Source organism: Lepus europaeus, chromosome 16 (assembly GCF_033115175.1).
Source record: "Lepus europaeus isolate LE1 chromosome 16, mLepTim1.pri, whole genome shotgun sequence".
NCBI classification, from domain to species: Eukaryota; Metazoa; Chordata; class Mammalia; order Lagomorpha; family Leporidae; genus Lepus; species Lepus europaeus.
Genome location: NC_084842.1, coordinates 87,269,113 through 87,291,050, shown reverse-complemented (window position 1 = coordinate 87,291,050; position 21,938 = coordinate 87,269,113). Strand labels below are relative to the sequence as shown.

At 58.4% G+C, this 21,938-nt stretch overlaps 1 protein-coding gene across 2 annotated transcripts in view; it reads right to left on the bottom strand.

The window, feature by feature from the left end:
- The window catches only part of STK32B (serine/threonine kinase 32B), a 238,843-nt gene that overhangs the window by 155,080 nt on the left and 61,825 nt on the right, over positions 1 to 21,938 (bottom strand). Inside the window, exon 3 of one of the 2 annotated variants that reach the window (XM_062213250.1) lies at positions 9,673 to 9,824. In XM_062213250.1, coding sequence (XP_062069234.1) covers positions 9,673 to 9,824 — 152 coding nt within the window. Of the gene's footprint in view, positions 1 to 9,672; positions 9,825 to 21,938 lie in introns of those variants that run through there. The other variant, XM_062213251.1, reaches the window with a different exon arrangement.

Genomic DNA, 21,938 nt, shown 5'->3' with positions numbered 1-21,938 from the left:
CTTTTCACTAAAAGAAACGGGGAAGCGTCTGGTTCTTCAGCGAAAGGAAAAAAAAATTGTTTTTCTTTCTACCAAGCATTGATTTAAAAAAAAAAAAAAGGCGTCTCTCAGGTGGAATTCTGGGAGCCTTCAAAGAGCAGAAGTAGGTGGGGTTTTGTGGTATGAATAGGAGCTCAACAGGGGCGGCAGTTCCAGAGAGTGGGATGGCACATACAAGATCTGGACTGGAGCAGGACACCACCCGGTGCTTCCAGGAGGCAGTGCTGGGGGAGCAGGATGCGAGGGGCACTAATTCAACAACGTCTTTAAGCTCAGGGGAGCAGCAAAAGCAGAGGGAAGAGAACAAGGACACTTACAGAGGCAGGATGAAATCCTATTACGAGGCGCTCCACTGAGTCGGAAGACGAATCCGGAGAGGCGGGAGCGAGGATTCACAGAGCTGACGGAGGATGGGGGGGTGGGGGCGGTTCCAAACCACACAGGATGCCGATGGGTTTCCAAACATTACAGTCACGCAGCAACAAAGATATGCCAACACAGCACGGAATGCATTCATTACACTCTGTCCCCGGGCACCTCTCCCGGCTCCGCCTCATTAGTCTTCCTACCAGACCCGCCCCGCCTGGGTCACCTCCGTACAGACAACCGGCTTGCAGCCTTCATGAACATGATACTTGCTTCACCCGCCCCCCGGAGCCAGACTTGTGGCTGAGGCAGCGCAAGCCCCCGTCCGCTGGGCCGGGGCTCCCCTGGGGAGACCATGCGAACGCAGGAGCCGCGCCTGGCTCCTGGCTCCCCGCATGTCTCATTTCTCCCAGCGCAGACCTCAGGGGCGCAGGCAAGGCAGAGATTGTCGGGTGGGTGAGGCTGGTTTTCCCTTTCACTGCACTGCATGCAAATGAGCATAATTAGGAGGAAAGACGGGCTCTGCTACGGCCATACAGACTCCGTGGACGGCAGGAGCTTCCGGCCAGCCCCACACCGCCGAGATCTGCCGCCCCCATGGGCCACCTCCACGCACAGTGAGGATGCGGGGTCTGGACATCGCATGGCAGTCCAGCAACCCGGCTTGGTCTACACCCCTCCCTCCGCCGGGGCCTCCTTCCTCCTCTTCTGCCTCTCTCTCCCAGGCAGGGGGTGACGACACCATCCCTGGAGAGGCCAGGATGAGAAGTGGACAGATCCCGTTCTCCCCCCGGTCCTGCAGGATGTCAACCAAAGCACGTAGTGAACCCGCGGCCAAAAGCCTTTGGAAGAAACTCTCTCGGTTACTGGGAGCCCAGACGTGCGTGTTCCAGCAACTCCGTGCTGCCGTCTCCCCTCCCCCACCACCGAATCCACAAACTGGCTGGGGAGAAGGTGGCGAGAAGCGTCCTGCACCTGTGGCTTCTTGAGAGGCACCCGCCCGGAGATGCAACGTCACAGCTTCAAAAAAGTGTCGGATCCGGAGCGTGGCTGACGCCCAGGGATGCCGAGACTGGCAGCTGTCAGACTGGGCCGTCGCGGGGCATCCGGCTTCATGTTTCACAGATTCTGGAAGTTCCCACCTCTGGGACACAGGAGGCCAACGGATGGGGCAGCCTGAATGACGCCAGTCGGCACCCGGCAGGCGAGCGGGAAGGAGACGGACACGCAGGAGCACGCGACCTCAGACGTCGTCATGATTGTCCACGTCACCTGCTCGGCAGCAACCAGGAAGCCAGCGCCTGTTCCACCAGGGACACGACGAAGCGGGACTTACTCCAGGCAGACGGTGCACCCTTCTACTGTCCTACACACTGGTTAACCACAGTTTAAGATCGAGGAAGCCAGGGGCCGGCATTGTGGTGCGGCGGGTTACGCCTCCGCCCGCGCCGCCGGTACCCACCATGAGCACCAGTTCAAGTCCCGCCTGCTCCACTTGCGATGCAGCTCCCTGCTCATGTGCCTGGGAAGACACCAGATGATGGCCCAAGTACTCGGGTCCCTGCCACTCACATGGGAGACCCAGATGGAGTTCCTGCTCCCTCCCTTAGTCTGGCCATTGTGGCCACTGGGGGAATGAATCAGTGGATGGAAGATCTCTCTTTTTCTCTCCCTCTCTCTTTCTCTCTGTGACTCTGCCTTTAAAATAAATAAATATTTATGAATGAAAGAAAAGAGATCAAGGAAACCGAACATCTGAGCACTGATGGGTCTGCAGAAGACATTGGTAAAAATTCAAAATGAACTCCAAAGAGCAGAGCCTCTTAGGAGAATGTGGGACGGAAAGCATCCTTGGCATTGCTGACGCAACCCCCCGGGAGGCAGAGAGGTGTGACCGCTGGGAAAGCAGACACTGCCCCTCCTGGTCCACCTCCCTCAGCGTCTCCCAAGTGAACTCCACACGGTCAGATCCGGCGGCCGAGGGCGGCGCACTCCTCCTGGTGGGGCTCCATCGGCAGGAAGCAGGTAGACCTTGCCGGGCTGTTTGTGCTGGTGATAGATGCTCTGCAGAAGGTGTTAGGGGATGGTGACAGAGAGATGGCCAGACCGCGCACCTGCATGCGTCTGCCCCCCACAGACTCCCCCCCCCTCTTCCTGCAGAGGAGAAGGTCTATAAGCTTATAGACCAAAAGCCGCCAATCCACCTACCGTCGCCAGAGGACGACAAGTCAGCCCAGAGGGAGGCTGATCCACCCCGCACCAGCCCACGCCCACATGCCGAGACATCGGCCGCACGAGCTCCACCAGCTGCGGTCCCCAGCATCCGTCACGCCCACCACCTTCACTCATTCGGTACCCGCTTGCTCCTGCAGGCACGGGTCTGTGAATCCTGGCTTGGCCTGGCTCTTAGCCCCAGGGACACGAAGGGAAAGCTCACTTCTGGGGGCCGGCGCCATGGCGCAGTAGGTTAATCCTCTGCCTGTGGCACCGGCATCCCATATGGGCACCAGTTCGGGCAGGTGAAATGGCGGTGACACTGGGCCTTCCGTCACCCCTCTGCGGGATGTCAAGGCGTCCAGCACCACCTGGAAAGAGGGCGGGCACTTGGCAGGGTCCTTCCTGCAATTCTCTTCCTGGCTGAGACGCGCCGGGGCAGCGGCAGGTGGCGGCATGGGAGGAGGGCGTGGGGGGAGCTGGGGAGCACGCATCCGACAGATGTTTTATTCAAGCCTCCCTTCCCCCTCTAGGGGCGAGGAAGCAGCTGCCGCCGCCTCCCCCGGAGCATACAGGAGAACCAGAGGCACCGGCCCTGCCGGCGAGGAAGAGGACAGGCTGCCATGTTGGGACTCAGGACCTTGCAGGGGGACGCTTAAGCGGACACTGCCACTTGCTGCCTGCTTCTCACACCGTTCGCACCACGCAAGTGCAAGCGGCCACTCGACTGCCAAGTCGCCTGCTTGAGGGCAGACGCTGCTGCGGTCTGGGTGCTGGAGCGCCTCCTGCTGGCCCTCAGTTCCACGGGCGTCCAGGACACACAGGCCTCTGGAGGGAGTGGGCAGGTGGGGGTGGGGGAGCATGGGCCACACCCCTCCCCCTCCTCTCCCACCTGCCACTGGCCAGGAGACGCAGCGGGAGCACGGGGGGGGGGGGGGGGGGACGGGACTGTCTTGAGCCATTCATGAGTGCACCTGCTTTCCCCGTGTGGTTTCTTCTTCTACGTGTGGTCCTCCTGCTCCCATCCCCATCTCTGTCCACAAAGCAGCCTGCAGGCTGTCTAACCCCAGACTTCCTGAGCAGGAGGCGCTGTCCCGGCTACCGGCTGTCTAAGTGTCAGACGGGGAACACCAGAACAGGGGGCAGAGAGAGGCAGGACGGAGGCCCAGCCCCACACGTTCCATGCTTGGGAATACCCTGGCCCCCACACATCACAGCCAAGCACACAGGTGCAGATGCCCAGGTACCAGACAGGCTAAACCCCCAACGGCTGGTGCCATTTCCCTCTGGGATTCCTTAGCATTTCTGACAATCTGCCCCGTCGGGGAGAAAGAGGAAGGCACTGCTACGTTCCAGAACGTGCAGGCTCCGGAGCCAGGCAGGCTGGGGGTGGTTCCAGCTCCATCCCCGTGCACGTGAGCCCTGGACCTCACTCAGCTTCTCCGAGCCTCAGTTTCCCCCCCTGCACCCCGTCTGCCTTGGAGACCTGCTCTGAGCGCTAGGGCCTTCCTGGGGAGCCCGCCCTGGTTCTTCTCACTCTGGGCTCTCAGCGTCTCCTGCACACGCTCCCCGAGTGCCTGCCAGGATCCTGGGCTCCACCCACACTCGCAGCCACTGGAATTTTTGCAGCCTCACTGTCCAGACTGGGCAGGTGGACGCTCCGCGTGGGTGAGGCCGTGTCCCTGGCTGGCTCCCGCTGGCTCGTGAGCATCGAGTGTTAGAGCCTCGGGAGTGTTGCAGGCTGGAGGAGATCACACCGCCAGCCCAGGGTCAGCCATGGGGGGAGCACCCACACCGTGGGTGACAGCCCAGCACTGCCTCCCCTGAGCTCTGTCCCCTCACACACACTCTTCAACCCCTGGGCCTCGGCCTCTCCACTGCAAACCATGGGCGAGGACACCCGCGTGGAAGGACAGTGCTGAGATCAGCCGAGACAAAGGATGACACGAGCGGCGTGCTGTAGGTGGTTGACATACAGCAGTGTTGACACTACTACTTCCAGACAGCGGTGGGGCAAGGAGGGTTCCAGTAACGGAGCAAGCACTCAGAGGAACGGGCACGTGTTTTGGCAAAGGGTGGGGAACACAGAGCACCGAGGCTCTCGGCACCACTGGGAGTCCCGGCTCTTCCACACAGCATTCGGCAAATCCCAGGGCCTCCGCAGTGGACCGCTGGCCTCCCCGCCTCCCCCAGGAACTGCCTGGCACCCCAGGGTCAAGGCCCAGGTCCAGGGCTGCCCTGCCGAAGCCCAGTGTCTCACTGGCCACTGCCACTCACACAGGTTTTCCGGTGGCACGGGGCTGTGTCAGAGTCAGGGTGCAGCCTGGACCCACACTCCCAGCCCCCGGCTCTGCCCCACTGTCCAGTGGCAAACCCACACTACCCACAGGGGCAGTTCTGGAAATCTAGCCTCTTCAGAGCCCAAGCTGAAGTCACCAGTGACGCCAGGCATGCTGGCCGTGAACAGCAACAGACACCTGTCTCCCTCGTGTCCCTTTCGCTAAGGACCTTCCCGCGGGGACAAGAGTGTCCCAGGAGACTGTAGAGGTTACTGATTGTAGCAAGGGGACCCATGAGGTGCAGCGTGGTCCCTGGGAGTGCAGGGTGGACAAGGTGGTGGCCCGAGCCTGACCATGGCAGGTGTCAGAAGTCTCAGGGCATGGCGGGAGAAAGAGATGAGAGCAGGAGACTGCCCGCTGTCAGCGTCCACTCCTCTCCTTTAAGAGCAGCTCGAGGGCCACCGTCCACCATCCATCTACTCCTCTTCAGCTGTCAATCACCCATCATTTACCTGTCACCTACGTTTGTATCTCTTCATCACCCATCTGCTGTCAGACACATATGTGGGGACTTCAAAAAGTTCATGGAAAATGCTGTTAGGAGCTAAGTTTATTTTGGTGCAAAAACATTTGAAATCCATCCATAGTTCCTTCACAGCATGGATTTTCCAGGACCTTTTTGAAGTAGCCTTGTACACATATGATACACACACACACACACATACACACACACACGAACATATAACCTCTCACAGTTACGGAAAGAATACGTCTGTATCTTTGCTTCTCACTTGACTCTCAAAACAGCGCTAGCAACCAACACGGCGATGCTATGTCCATGAGCACACGGGGACACTGGGCCCAGGCAGCGACTCCCCCATCCCATGCTCATTAGGGCCTCATGGTGCTGCCTCCTGTGGTCGCTTTGCCAGCACTTCTGTGTGAACCGCGTGTGTCTGCCACTGCTCTGCTGGCTCTCAAAGACCACGAGCAGAGCGTCAGAAAGCAGAGCCCGGGGAGGGGCTGCTCTGACGGGAACCCCCCCAACAGAGCCTTAACACGCACCACACACGGCACTGACACACATCACACACCAGCAACATGTCACACACACCACTGACACGCATCACACACCAGCAACATGTCACACACACCACTGACACGCATCACACACCAGCAACATGTCACACACACCACTGACACGCATCACACACCAGCAACACATAACACAGCCTTAACACACACCACACAGTGCGCTGACACACATCACACACCAGCAACATGTCACACACACCACTGACAAGCATCACACACCAGCAACACATAACATAGCCTTAACACGCACCACACAGTGAACTGACACACATCACACACCAGCAACACGTCACACACACCACTGACATGCATCACACACCAGCAACACATAACACAGCGTTAACACGCACCACACAGTGAACTGACACACATCACACACCAGCAACACGTCACACACACCACTGACATGCATCACACACCAGCAACATGTCACACACACCACTGACATGCATCACACACCAGCAACACATAACACAGCCTTAACACACACCACACAGTGCACTGACATGCATCACACACCAGCAACATGTCACACACACCACTGACATGCATCATACACCAGCAACACATCACACACCACTGACACGCATCACAACATATCACACACCATTAGCACACATCACACACCCTACAATGCATAATATAGCCTTAACACAAACCACTCAGCATTGACATGCATCATGCAGCCTTAACAAACACCACACACTGCAGTGATACACATCACACACCAGTAACACGTCACACACCACTGACATGCATCATAACACACATCGACACACATCACACAACATTGACATGCATCACAGCCTTAACACGTGCCACACACTGCACTGGCATGCATGACACATGACACATTACTACCACACATTGCACACAAGCAACATATAACACAGCCTTAATACACACCACAGACTGCATTGACACACATCACACAGCTTTAACACACACCATACTCTGACACACATCACTCAGCTTTAACACACACCATACTCTGACACACATCACACAGCCTTAACATGTGTGACACATTGCACTGACATGCAACACACAGCCTTAATATGTGCCACACACTGCACTGACACAAATCACACAGCCTTAACATGCATCACACACCAGTACCCCTTAACAGCATTGACATGTATATCACACAGCACTGACACATCACACAGTATTGACACACATCACACAGCCCTGACACATCACACAGCCCTGACACATGTCACACAGTATTGACACATCACATAGCCCTGACACATGTCACGCAGCACTGACACATCACACAGCCCTGACACATGTCACGCAGCACTGACACATCACACAGCCCTGACACATGTCACGCAGCACTGACACATCACACAGCACTGAAACATGTCACACAGCACTGACACACGTCACACAGCCCTGACACACATCACACAGCACTGACACATGTCACACAGCACTGACACATCACACAGCCCTGACACACGTCACACAGCACTGACACACGTCACACAGCACTGACACACGTCACACAGCACTGACACATCACACAGCACTGACACACGTCACACAGCCCTGACACACGTCACACAGCACTGACACATGTCACACAGCACTGACACATCACACAGCACTGACACACGTCACACAGCACTGACACATGTCACACAGCACTGACACATGTCACACAGCACTGACACATCACACAGCACTGACACACGTCACACAGCACTGACACATGTCACACAGCCCTGACACATCACACAGCCCTGACACATCACACAGCACTGACACATGTCACACAGCCCTGACACATGTCACACAGCACTGACGCACGTCACACAGCCCTGACACATCACACAGCCCTGACACATCACACAGCACTGACACACATCACACAGCACTGACACACGTCACACGGCACTGACACACGTCACACGGCCCTGACACACATCACACGGCACTGACACATGTCACACAGCACTGACACATGTCACACAGCACTGACACACGTCACACAGCCCTGACACACGTCACACAGCACTGACACACGTCACACAGCCCTGACACACGTCACACAGCACTGACACATGTCACACAGCACTGACACATGTCACACAGCACTGACACATGTCACACAAACTCAGTTATGCATCCAATCCTCTGGCCCATTCGACAGAGGGAGCGCAGGCCAGAGACGGAGACACTGTTCTCAGTGCCGTGCACATCGGCAGGGTCCCCACAGACGGCCCTAAGCAGCCAGCACACGACGCAGGTGAGATGGCTGGACGTCTTTCCCAAGAGGGGCATGGGATGAGCCACACGCACGACCCACAAAGGTTGTGGCGCCCCCACCTGCCGTCATTGGAGAAGCAGGACACAGCAGGGCCACGTGTGGATTGTCCACCAGCGCCACACGTGGCCGTCTGTGGCCGACGGTAGAAGTACGAGGGAAGACAGAGTGGTCATAGGCAGGCATCATGCGGCGTGCTGGGACCTGGAGGACTGCTGCTGCCCAGTGTGCATCCTGCCACAAGTACGTTGTTGTGTCAGGAGAAATTTACCTTCAAAAGATCCCCTGCCCCTCACTGGAACAGGAGCGCACTTGGAGCATCGTGGAGACACAGGGGCACCCCTGTCCCTCAGACTGAGGCCAGGACCTGCTGGCTGCTCCCAGGGCAGGACCTGCGTCGGTGACAGGTGCCACGCCCACCTGACCTTCCCAGATGGGGCCGTCTGTGCCCCTCCCTGGCCCTGATCCCAGCCCCTGGGCTGGCGAGGCTGGGCTTCCCCACCCGGGCTGCCCTCGCTGCTCTCGGGGCCACCAGGCCACCAAGGAGACAGGACTTGCTCCCCAGAGCCCCCTGTCCTGCCCCAGATCCAGCTTACGAAGCATTTACTGAGTGCCTCCAACAGCCGGGGGCTGGCTTGGCCCTCAGACCCACAGCACCGAGAACGGCCCTTGATTCTGGCTGCTTCTTGGTGGAGCAGGCAGCTCAGCCAACAGCGTGGGTTGTGTCTGGGCGTGGCTGGGGCGGTCGGGTCAAGTGGAGACGATGCTGGGCGCTCGCCCAGCCTGTGGGTCAGCGGCGGCCCCTGGCCCAGGGGCTTCCCAGGCCCACGTGGGAATGTGCTGGAATCCAGGAGACACCAGAGGGGCCGGGATAGGAGTGCTTTCGGAAGACAGGACGGCATGTGCCAGGCCCAGAGGTGGGGAACCACCAACTCTGGAGACCGGGCTTTCAGATGCAAATTTAAAATGGAGCTCACGGCCAGAAGTGCGACCGAGAGAAAGTTCCAGAACGCCGACCAGGGCAGGCCGCACAGGCTGTGTTGGCAGAACCTGGCATGGTGTATGTGCACACCGCCCAGCCATCCCGTGCAGTGAGAAACCTCGGGGCCCGGTGGTCCTCCCTGCCCCCAGCTCTGCACTTCCGCGGGCAGACCCCGCTGGCGTTCCCACGGCATCCCGTACATCCACTCAAGTGTTCCAAAGAGGCTTTTAGAATCCACTTTCAGCTCTTATTCACCAGGTAAGAGAACAGGGTTACGATTCAAACGGAGCCCGGAAAGGCAGCCGACAGAGTATTACGGACATCTGGACCCGGAGAGGAAGCGCCATTGCTTTCTCCCTAAACAGCGCCGGCTGCGCGGGGCGGCGCCCGGGAAGCGCTGGCGCCCAGGTGGGCTCACTCACCACAGGTTGACCAGGAAAGGGTGCTCGAGGCCCTGCAGGATCTGCAGCTCCCGGAAGACGTTGCGGACCTCGTCCCGCTCGATGCACTGCTGCTTGTTCATGTACTTCATGGCGTACATCTTCTTCGTGTCCCGCTTCTGCACGATGCACACCTGGCAACAGCCACAGGGGACAGCGTTCAGGCGAGGAGGGCCAGCCCCTCCCTGCATGCCTGCTCCATCCGGGGTCCGAGTCTCAGCTCCGGCTAAGCCACGCCCTCTATGCATTGGTGAGAGTGATTAGCTCTCCCGATTCCCTCCCAGCATGCACCTGCCCACCTGTGTTTCTTGGCCTGAGGACTCCCTCTTGCTGTTGCAAGACGGCCCCTTAGGCTTCCCGTGCTACAGACCAGCAGAGCCAGGGGACGGATGCCCGTGGGAGGAACACTCAACCTGTGGCAGGCGGGGACGGGGGTATCCATACCCCGGCTCCCTCGCGCAGCGGGCGGCTCCCACGGCTGTGGGTCTGCCTGGCTCTGGGAGTCCTGCTCTCTGCTGAGCGACAGAGACATCGCCCATCTCCGGGCTGCAGCGTTCTCCACGTGAGCACACGGCAGGAAGGTGGCAGTGCCCAGCCAGCAGCGGGGCCCTCACCTGCCCCCGGCCCTGCCTGCCGGCCCCCGACCTTGTGCCTTCCTGCAGGGGCTTGGATGCTTACACCTGCTGCCTGTGTGCCCAGCCCCCAGCGGCCCGCCTCCAGGCCTCCCCTGTCTGGCTCCTGGCAGGGACCAGCACCTCCGCCCGATCCCAAGACTTCCCTGGCCCTCAGCTCCGCAGCCAAGTCCACAAAGGAGCTGAATTGCACCCACAGCGGGGCCTGCCACAGCCCGCACGGCCACGTGTGGGCAGCAGCCCTCGTGCCTCTGGGCTTACCGTGCAGTGGGGCAGACTGTCCCCCCACCCCCGCTCCCCATCCCCCACCCCGAGTCCCATGACCACCTTGTGACCGAGGAACTGCTCGCACAGGAGTGCTGGAGGGAGGTCTGGCACCTGTCCCTGACAGCCCACGCTGCCCAGGCAGGGAGCCTTCAGCGTCAAAACAGAACAAGGTATCTCCGATGCCCCAGGGCCCAGCACCCTTCCACCCCGCCCCCGAGATCACGGTTAATGAGGTGAGACGCAGCAGCTGGCCAGAGCCACCCAAGCCGCTAAAGGCCGGCACCCACTCAGCATTCCGCGCTCGTCTAATTCAATCAGGACTGACGTGATTACCAGGTATTGGGACAAATAAATACACGCTGGCCAGCGGGCATCTCGGCCAGCCCAGTGCAGCGGCAGCAGGGGCGAGGGGATGGGTCCCAGCAGCAGAGACGAGGCCCAGGGATGCAGAGAGCCTGTTGGTGTGGGCTGCGCACGGTCCTGGCTTCACCGTGCAGGCGAATCCCGCAGCTCCCACAGGGACCCTGCTACCCACGTGGGAGACCTGGAGGTCTCGCCTGGCTCCTGGCTGTGGCCTGGCCCAGCTCTGACCATCGCGGCCATCTGGGGGAGTGAACCAGCGAATGGAAGATTTTCTTTGAAGGAAATAAATCAATCTTGAAAAAATTTCTAAAAAAAAAAAAAACCATTAAAAAGGGGTAGGCTTTGGCCGAGTGGTTAAGATGTCGGTTATGGAACCCGTGTCCCGTCTTGGAGTCCCTGGGCTCAATCCCCAGCCCCGCTCACATCTCCAGCTGCCTGCCACTGCCAGACAGGCGGTGGGGGGTTGGCGCCAGTGGCCAGGTCCCCGTCACGCATGTGGGAGACCTGGGCCGAGTCCCAGCTCCCAGCTTTGATTCCGGCCAGGTCTGGCTGTCGCAGGCATCGGGGAGTGAACCGGCCATGGGTAGCTGGTGCTCTCTGCCTCTCAAATTAAAAAATACCAAGAGAATAGACCCTAGCACACAGCCGTGCGGGAATGAGCCAAACAAGCAAGAAAGCACCAACACGTGGGCTTTGGCTACTGGGGGAGCTCTTCCGGACAGCAGGGGAGGAGTCGGCAGCGCCCCAAGAGGTGCTGGGGACAGGGGAGGGAGTGTTCTTAGAGCCAAGCGGATGCCACTGCTCTCAGCCCGCACTGACACGTCTCTGGAGTCATCGGAGGAACCACAGCATCAGAAACAGAAATGCAAGCGGGGACACAGCTCCCGGACCAGCCCTGGTGGCTCTTATACACCGGCGGCTGCAGGGGTAGGAAGCTCTCGTCTGCTGGGCGCAGTGAGCTCTCGGCCGCTCGTCTGCTGGGTGCAGGGAGCCGACATTCAGAGAAGGCGCCGAGCCGTGCGCTGAGCCGTGCACACGAGCAGGCGGCTGTGGGAGCACGCAGGCTCCGCCCCCTGCTCTGTCTGGGGCTCGCGAGCCGTCAGCCATGGCCTGCATTCCCCGAGATATTTTTTTTTAATTATTTATCTGAAAGGCAGAGTTACAGAGAGAGGCAGAGGCAGAGACGGAGAGATGTTCCACCTGCTGGTTCACTCCCCAGATAGCTGCAGTGGCCGGAGCTGGGCCAGGCCGAAGCCGAAGCCAGGAGCTTCATCCGGTCTCCCGTGTAGGTGGCAGGGGCCCAAGCACTGGGCCACCTGCTGCTGCTTTTCGCAGGGCCATGCGCAGGGAGCGGATCAGAAGCGGAGCAGCTGGGACTTGAACCGGCACCTGTGTGGGACGCTGATGTCACAGGCGGCCCCTCCTCGTGGTCCCTAGCTTTGAATAAAACCCCAGGGGCCAGCAAGTCCTGCCCAGTGCGCCTCAGGCCCAACGCGACCTTATGAGAAATGAATAAATGAATAAATGAAATAAATAATGAGACATGAATAAACATTTCATTAAAAAGAAATGGAGTCCACCCTTCCGGAAGAGGTCCTGTGAACAATGAAGGCTTCGGTGAAAGCGTCGTCTTCGAGAATTCTAGAAACGGTTGTCACAGAGGAAGAGGAGCGAGCGCCAGGCTCGGGGAGGTCGGGCTGCTTGCCAGCGCCGTGGGGTTAGCCAGACGGCAGCCGGATTGGCTGCCATGGGCCCTGTTGCCAGCACCGCCCCTGCCCCAGGACCCTTGCACCTGCTGCTCCTGTTCTCTGTGAGGTTCTCCCCGAGGATCTCCCCCTGGCCTGTTTCCTTCTCAGCAGCTGGGTGTTTGCTCCGACGTCTCTTCCAGAGAGGGGGCACCCTCGCCTCCTTGAACAAGGGGTCCCCCTCCAAGGTCGCTGGACAGCAACAGTTCTGCAGAGCCCCTGGAAATCACCATGCCCCCACCAAACCAGCAGCTGTGTGACATCTGCCTGCCAGGCAGGGACCCCGCGGCAGTGGCCGTCCAACTCATAACCCTGCTGTGCACCCCGCCACCCGCTCCCTCGGTGGCTCGGTAATTCCAACGACCAAAAAGATTCTAAAAGAATACATTTTTAAAGGGGGAACAAAACCCTGCTAAGTGAACCGCTTCTGCACTTCGAGTCATTAGCTGTCAAGTTGAATCCCTGCTTAATTCCCAAATGGATCTGAGGCAGTCTGGGGACTGGATGAGTGAGTCTGCCATTAACCAAATATTTCTTTCTTCACACGGTGAGTTTGCAGGCAGCTGTACAGGCCTGGAGACGGCGAGCAACACGACTGGGTAGGGCTGATCCCGGCCGCATAACCAGGCGCCGGCGGCTTTGGATCGATTTTACCCAGAATCTTCCTCTGAGGGACATAAAGAGCTATGACCCCATAACTCGGGCCTCTCTCCGTGACTTGATGAGCAGACGGCCTCTGGCTAGTGCATAAATTTTAATTAACTCCGTGTTTGTTTCCTCTGACCCTTCATCTCCAGGCACCCGGGGCTCGCTTGCCAAGCCGGCTCCTCCGAGAGCACTCCCGGGGCGCTCCTCCTTCCCCGGGGTGAACGCACGGGGGAGCCCTCACCCTGGATCAGCGGCCTGTGCAGGGAGGAGAGGGAGGGAGGGAACGGGGGCGGTGGTGAGAATTGGGGGTGCCGGCAGCGCAGGGGAAGCGGAGGCATTCACTTCTGGGCCCTAATCCTCAATTAATAAAAACCACACAAGTAAATCTGACCCGTTGACGGTTAAACTGTCAAGTTCTTCATTCATGGGGCCGGTGCTATGGTGTAGCGGGCAAAGCCGCCAACCTGCGACACCTGAATCCCATACAGGCACTGGTTCGTGTCCCGGCTGCTCCACTTCTGATCCCGCTCCCAGCTAATGCACCTGGGAAAGCAGCAGAAGACGACCCGAGTGCTGGGGGCCCTGCACCCGTGTGGGAGACCAGCAAGAAACTTCTGCCTCCTGGCTTTGGCCTGGCCCAGCCCTGGCAGCGGCGGCCATCTGGGGAGTGAACCAGCACGTAGAAGCTCTCTGTCTCTCTCTCTCTCTGCTACTCCGCCTTTCAAATAAATAAAATAATTATTGAACAAAATGTTCTTCATCCATCCACTTATACTCCTTGCTATAGGAGTTACTTACATCATGTATGCGTATTATATATGAGGCTGGCCTGTACGTCTCACAGACATTTGTGCTTGTGTGTGTGTATATGTATGTATATGTGTGTGTGTATGTGTGTACATGTATGTGCACATACGTGTCTATGCACTGTGTGTTTTGTCTGGGATATGTATGTGTGCATGTGTCCCTATAAATGCCATTGAGTGAGTTGTTTATGTTATATGTGGATGGACATGGATACACATGTGTGTCTACTGCTTGGTAGACAGGTATCTGTGTGTGTGTGTGTGTATTAAGGTACTTCAAACACTTACAGAAAAAACACAATTAAAAGATGCCCGTTTGGGTGCAGGCAACGTTGAAATCATAGTGTTTCCATGACACACCTTTTCCAAAACCTTTGTGATCCTCATGAACCCAGAATTTTGAGCAAAATTAATTTATCATTTCAGTCCATTTTCCCATGAAATGTCTGAGGTGCTCCCACGTGTGTGTATCTGTATCAGCCGATGTCTACACTGCCCGCTGCGTCTGCGTGGACAGACTGCATCCATGTCTACACTGCCCGCTGCGTATGCGTGGACTGACTACATCTACGTCTACACTGCCTGCTGCGTCTGCGTAGACTGACCGCATCAATGTCTACACTGCCTGCTGTGTCTGTAGACTGACCCCATCTATGTCTACACTGCCCGCTGCGTCTGTGTAGACTGACCACATCTACGTCTACACTGCCTGCTGCGTCTGTGTAGACTGACCACATCTACGTCTACACTGCCTGCTGCGTCTGTGTAGACCACATCTACATCTACACTGCCTGCTGTGTCTGCGTAGACTGACCACATCTACGTCTACACTGCCCGCTGCGTCTGTGTAGACTGACCACATCTACGTCTACACTGCCTGCTGCGTCTGCGTAGACTGACCGCATATATGTCTACACTGCCTGCTGCGTCTGTAGACTGACCCCATCTACGTCTACACTGCCCGCTGTGTCTGCGTAGACTGACCACATCTATGTCTACACTGCCCGCTGTGTCTGTGTAGACTGACCACATCTACGTCTACACTGCCCGCTGCGTCTGTGTAGACTGACCGCATCTACGTCTACACAGCCCGCTGTGTCTGTGTAGACTGACCACATCTATGTCTACGCTGCCCGCTGCGTCTGTGTAGACTGACCCCATCTACGTCTACACTGCCTGCTGCGTCTGTGTAGACTGACCACATCTATGTCTACACTGCCCGCTGCGTCTGCGTAGACTGACCACATCTACGTCTACACTGCCCGCTGTGTCTGCGTAGACTGACCACATCTATGTCTACACTCTCCGCTGTGTCTGCGTGGACTGACCACATCTACGTCTACACTGCCCGCTGTGTCTGTGTAGACTGACCCCATCTACGTCTACACTGCCCGCTGTGTCTGCATAGACTGACCACATCTACGTCTACACTGCCCGCTGTGTCTGCGTAGATTGACCACATCTATGTCTACACTGCCTGCTGCGTCTGCGTGGACTGACAGCACCTATGTCTACACTGCCTGCTGTGTCTGCGTAGACTGACCCCATCTATGTCTACACTGCCTGCTGCGTCTGTGTAGACTGACCACATCTACGTCTACACTGCCTGCTGCGTCTGTAGACTGACCCCATCTATGTCTACACCGCCTGCTGCGTCTGTAGACTGACCCCATCTACGTCTACACTGCCCGCTGTGTCTCCGTAGACTGACCACATCTACGTCTACACTGCCCGCTGTGTCTGTGTAGACTGACCACATCTACGTCTACACTGCCTGCTGCGTCTGTGTGGACCGACCCCATCTATGTCTACACTGCCTGCTGCGTCTGCGTAGACTGACCACATCTATGTCTACACTGCCCGCTGCGTCTGTGTAGACTGACCACATCTATGTCTACACTGCCCGCTGTGTCTGCGTAGACTGACCACATCTACATCTACACTGCCTGCTGCGTCTGTGTAGACTGACCCCATCTATGTCTACACTGCCTGCTGCGTCTGCGTAGACTGACCCCATCTATGTCTACACTGCCCGCTGCGTCTGTGTAGACTGACCACATCTATGTCTACGCTGCCCGCTGCGTCTGTGTAGACTGACCCCATCTACGTCTACACTGCCTGCTGCGTCTGTAGACTGACCCCATCTACGTCTACACTGCCCGCTGTGTCTGTGTAGACTGGCCACATCTATGTCTACACTGCCCGCTGTGTCTGTGTAGACTGACCACATCTATGTCTACACTGCCTGCTGCGTCTGTGTAGACTGACCACATCTATGTCTACGCTGCCCGCTGCGTCTGTAGACTGACCACATCTACGTCTACACTGCCCGCTGCGTCTGTAGACTGACCCCATCTACGTCTACACTGCCCGCTGTGTCTGCGTAGACTGACCACATCTATGTCTACACTACCCGCTGCGTCTGTAGACTGACCCCATCTACGTCTACACTGCCCGCTGTGTCTGCGTAGACTGACCACACCTACGTCTACACTGCCCTGGGCGTGCTCACATGCAGACTACAAGCCTTTCTATGGCACAGATAACCGTGGTGTCCCCCACAGCCCCAGGTGTAAGGGCTGGATCCCCAGAGCGTGAGGTTAGCAGGTTAAGGATGGACCTTCACCCAGTGGTGATGTCTGAAGTGGGGCCTTGGAAGGGGGGAGGCTGGCTTGGCTGCTGGGGTACGGCCCCCAAGACCACGGCGGCTCTACCAGGAGAGGCCGCCTGGATGAGCGCGCCCCTACCTGGCTCGCCGTGAGCGCCCACTCCGCACGTGCTCCAGCACCCACTGCCTTCATCAGGCCAAGGGGACCGTCCACCTTGGAAACGTGACCCTGCAGCACCATAAACCTCCCCTCGTGCATGTTGCCTGTGGGGAGGGAAAGCTCACACACACAGCATCCTGCTCGGGGTGCACAATGAGGGCACGGGGCTGCGCTCCCAGGGCCACGTCCTGAGACAAGGGACCCAGGACCAAGAAGACAAGTGAGTAAGCTCACCAGCGCCCCAGGCTGGCGGTGGCGCTAGAAGACACAGGGACGTGAGATGGAAAGGGGACGCGGCCAGCTCAGAGTGGAGCTGAGGGGGTGGACATCGGAGGGGCGGCTGAGCAGAGCCCCACGCGGTGTGAGTGGGCCTGCAGAGCCCGGGGCAGGGCTCACCGAGGGGACGGCGCAGTGAGCACCGAGGTTGTGAGTTAGAATTAAGTTTCAGGCCGGTGCCGTGGCTTAACAGGCTAATCTTCTGCCTTGCGGCGCCGGCACACCGGGTTCTAGTCCCGGTCGGGGCACCGATCCTGTCCCGGTTGCCCCTCTTCCAGGCCAGCTCTCTGCTGTGGCCAGGGAGTGCAGTGGAGGATGGCCCAAGTCCTTGGGCCCTGTACCCGCATGGGAGACCAGGAGAAGCACCTGGCTCCTGGCTTCAGATCAGCGAGATGCGCCGGCCGCAGCGGCCATTGGAGGGTGAACCAACGGCAAAGGAAGACCTTTCTCTCTATCTCTCTCTCTCACTGTCCACTCTGCCTGTCAAAAAAAAAAGAAGTAAGTTTCAGCACGGCCACGAGATGAGCAGGACTGGAGTGGAAGGAGCGGCAAGACCCGGGGAGGGACGTGAGGTTGCAGGCACAAGCATTCCAGAACCTCGTAGGCTGCCGTGCAGACGGAGGCGCCCACGGGACGAGACGGAAGCCACTGGATACCGGAAGGACCACGTGATCCGACCGGCACATCCCTGGCCGCTGCCGGCCTGAGGCCTCCTCGCTCCCTGCCCCGTCCAGCTCCCCTTCCTCCCCTTCCCTCATCCACTCCCTAGGCCAGCACCTGCTGAGCCTTTCCCGCCCGCCAGCACTGACCCCCGGGCTGACGGGACCTGGCCGTGAACTTGACCCAGTCCAGCCTCTCGGAACCTCCGTCTGCTGGTGGAGCCAAGGCAAGCAAGCAGCCTGGAAACTGCGCCTGGCCCAGATGTGTGCGGGAGGCGGTGGAGACAACACTGAGTGAGCGAGGGGAAGGAGGCTCTCGGGCTGCAGGGGAGGAAAGACACACAGGGCACAGTGTGCCACAGCAGGGGCCGCCCAGCCTCGGATTCACCATCTGTGAAATGGGCAGAACCACGCCCGGCACGCTGGGCTCCCAGGGCGAGGGGCTCAGGAGTGTCCAGGGCCAGGACGGAGCGGCCGGCTTCTGAGGAGTCACAACTCCCCGAGCTGCACGTGCAGGAAGCCCAACAATACCTCCCAGGAGCAGGAATGGCCGTCAGCTCCTGCAGCCGGTGGGGACGACGGCCGGTTCCCGGAACGGGAAGAATGGGAAGGTGGCTGTGCCGTTGTGCACCCCCGCCGGGGCCCTGTGTCCCCTCTCCTTCAGCTCCCCACGCCAGTGCTCATGGGGACACCCAGATGCTCTGCACGGGACACGCCAGAGGTGATGCTGCATGTGATGGGCGGGGCGGGGTGATCTGTGCCCCAGAGGCTCTGCGAGGCCTCCCAGCTGCCCCCACACCCTCACTGGCTACCTTCCGTTCTCTGCCTCACCCTGTGTCTCCTTCTGACAGGTGCTTCCTGGGCGCACCTCCTAACAAGCTGCTTGAACTTGACTCTCGCACTCCAAATCAGCCTGGAGGAACCCCCGCTAGGAGCTGGGATCTGGGAGAAGCCGACAACGTGCCTAGGCTGCGGGCAAAGTCCAAGGCTGTGGATGAAGTCCCAGGCTCTGTGTGCATACAGGACAGAGCAACGTGCCTCCCTGGCCTCCCCTGACCCCAGGGCTGGGGAGCAGCCGGCCTGCGTGTCCCCATGGAAGGCCTGTGAGATCACCTGCTCTGGTGTTGCCAAGGCGGCCGCAGGCAGGACTGGAAATCCAATACATCTACAGCAGGCTGATGATTTTGCCCACAGATGATGTTAGGAACATCCAAATGGCCCCCGGCAGTAAACGGTTCTCCATCCAGGCCCCCCAACCCCAGCACCAGGGCTCCATCTCTCCCTCTCCCTCCCACCTCTCCTGATTCCTCGCTGAGAGCCCCACTCTTTCCCTTTATGGGCAAAGCTGACCCTTCACCCCTGCTGAGGGAACCGTGGCCCGGGGTTTCCACAGGAAATGAGGCACGCACAAGGGAAGGCCCGAACTCTCACCTTCAGGCCCCTGGACGGCTGCTGGATGGCTAGGCTTGCGTCACAAGGCCACTCCCTGGACCAGGCACCTCGCAGGCCCAGCTCAGCAGGTGAGTGGGGCCCCAGGGACTGACAGTTACCCTGAGCCCTCAGGGAGTACACGCAGGTGTTTCTTGGTAAGAGGAGAGCCCAAAGTGCATGTGGGACAGTCAAACCCGGAGCCACCTCAGCCTGCTCTGAGTGCTGACTGCACTTTGCCAGGCGCCCACCGCTGACACAGAGTAGACTCGGGCTGACCCCCAAACGGGAACTGTTTCCACCGGACCGAAAGAAACGAGCCTAAGTGAACCTGCTGTGCCTCCGCCGGCTGGGGACTCAGCCAGAAACGTCAACACACCGGGAGGCGCCTGCTGACGTCATGGGTCTCCCGCAGCTGCTGACCCTGCCGCTGCACCTGGGAGGCTCGACTGCTCCCGGCAGGAAAGGGAAATGAGGTTCCGCAGGTGCTCTTTCCTGATAGCCAAGCCCACTGTCACCGCCTGCAAACCCTTAGTAAAGCTACCCAGCCGCCAAAGGCAGAGAGCCAAACCAAAATACGCATTCAGGATTACGAGGGGGATTTTCCTCCTCCTACAGGAGCCCACCTCCACGTTAGGAACAGCTGCGGAGTGCCCCCTGCGTGTATCACAGAAGCAGTGATCACCTGGAATTTGAGCAGAACAAAGGTCTATTGTACTCCTGAAGGTAGGCTCACCTCATCCTAAACACTGGCTGTTTCTGCACGTTTTACTATGAATTTGCACATCAACAAGATAGGTTATCATTCAAGACAGGAAAAGAGACCCACTGAGGGCTGGCGCTGTGGCAAAACAGGTTAAGCCACTGCCTGCAGGGCCAGCATCCCATATGGGCTCCGGTTCGAGTCCCCGAGTCCCGGCTGCTCCACTTCCAATCCAGCTCCCTGCTAATGCACCTGGGAAAGCAGCCAAAGACGGCCCAAGTCCCTGGGTCCCTGCACCCCTGTGGGAGACCTGTAAGAAGCTCCAGCCTGGCCCAGCCCTGGTCATTGTGGCCATTTGGGGAGTGAATAAATAGATGGAAATATTTCTCTCTAAGTCTGCCTTCCAAATAAATAAAATAAATCTCAAAAAAATAAATAAATAAAATTCACTAACAAATAGCCAAAGTTGTTTTAAGAGAGAGAGGAGAGAGAGAGCAACCCTCTGGAAAGCTCGGGTTTTCAGGATATCTATGGAAATCGCAGTTCTGAGACGTGCGCTCCCGACGCAGGCTCTGAGAGGGAAGCCGGGAAGCCACAATCAGCCAGGGCCACAGCGCGTGCAGACGAGACGGGCAAAACGGCGACAGGCCAGAGCCCGGGGAAAGATGGCGCGGCCGTGAGCTTCAGGTTGGGTTCTCTGCCCTGGGGCTGGGGCTGTGTCCACCGATACTGCAGAGCTATACGGACGCTGCTGACGCTCATTTAGAAGTGAGGCTTGTGGGGCCCGTGTCTTGGAGGCCGAGAGTCTAACCTTGACGGTGCAGCATCTGGTGAGGGCCCCGCCGGCTGCTTCCCCTAGCGGCAGACGGCGATGGAAGTGGTGCACGTGAGAGGACACATCACATCAACAAACACGAAGTCAGAGACAGGGCGGGTCCTACAATCCCTCAGCTGACCGGAGGACATCATTCTGCGGCCCACCTTGTCCTGAAGTCCCAGCCCATCTCCCACACTGCCGTCCCGGGGAGCAAGCCTCCCACACCGGAAACGTGGGGGACAGACCACATCTGGGCCACATCCGGACACAGAGGGTGCAGGACCCAAGCCTGACAGCAAAAGCAACGTGCTTCTGTCTGACGCCAGCTCTGCTGTGGTGAAGACGCAGGTCCACTTCCTTAGCCACGAGAGCAAGCTCAGGCTGGGGACAGAAACAGACTGTTCAGTGGACGTTCACACGTTTCTGCCGCGCCGTCGTTGGATGAGAGCCACCTCCCGTGAGATGTCGGGCGAGACCCCTAAACTCTCCCGGCCACAAGCCCTCTTCTGAGAGGTCCACAGGGAAGCCTCCAATGCGCCTCGCTCTGATCTCTTGCCGACCCCGATAGGTCACGCGTACGGGGCAGACAGAAACAGATCCAGCTAAGACAGAAACGAAGTGGGCCGAGATGTGAGTGTCCGTGTGCCTGCCGGGAGGCAAAGAACACAGTGTTTGCAAGCCAAGCCAACTCTTCTTAAAGCCGTATTTCCAGAGAAACACAACAGACTCCAACGTAACACAGCACAATGTCCCGAGCAGGGGAAGAAACGGGAAGTCGTGACTGTTCCCAACAGAATATACAAACAGCGAGGGGACTCTGAAGATGACGCCGACGCTGGGATAGCATAGAGGACATTAAAGCAGCTATTGTGGCAATGCCATCTGGGCCACAGCACAATATGGTTGAAAAGAGTGAAAAGACAGGGAACCTAGTAAGGAGAGGAAAAAAAAACTGTTTCTCAAGCAATGATTTCCACACAGGCGTATCATAATTAAACTCCTAAAAGTCAATGGTGGAGGGGGTGGGCGCTGTGGCTCACTTGGTTAATTCTCCGCCCGCGGCGCTGGCATCCCATATGGGCACCGGGTTCTAGTCCCGGTTGCTCCTCTTCCACTCCAGCTCTCTGCTGTGGCCC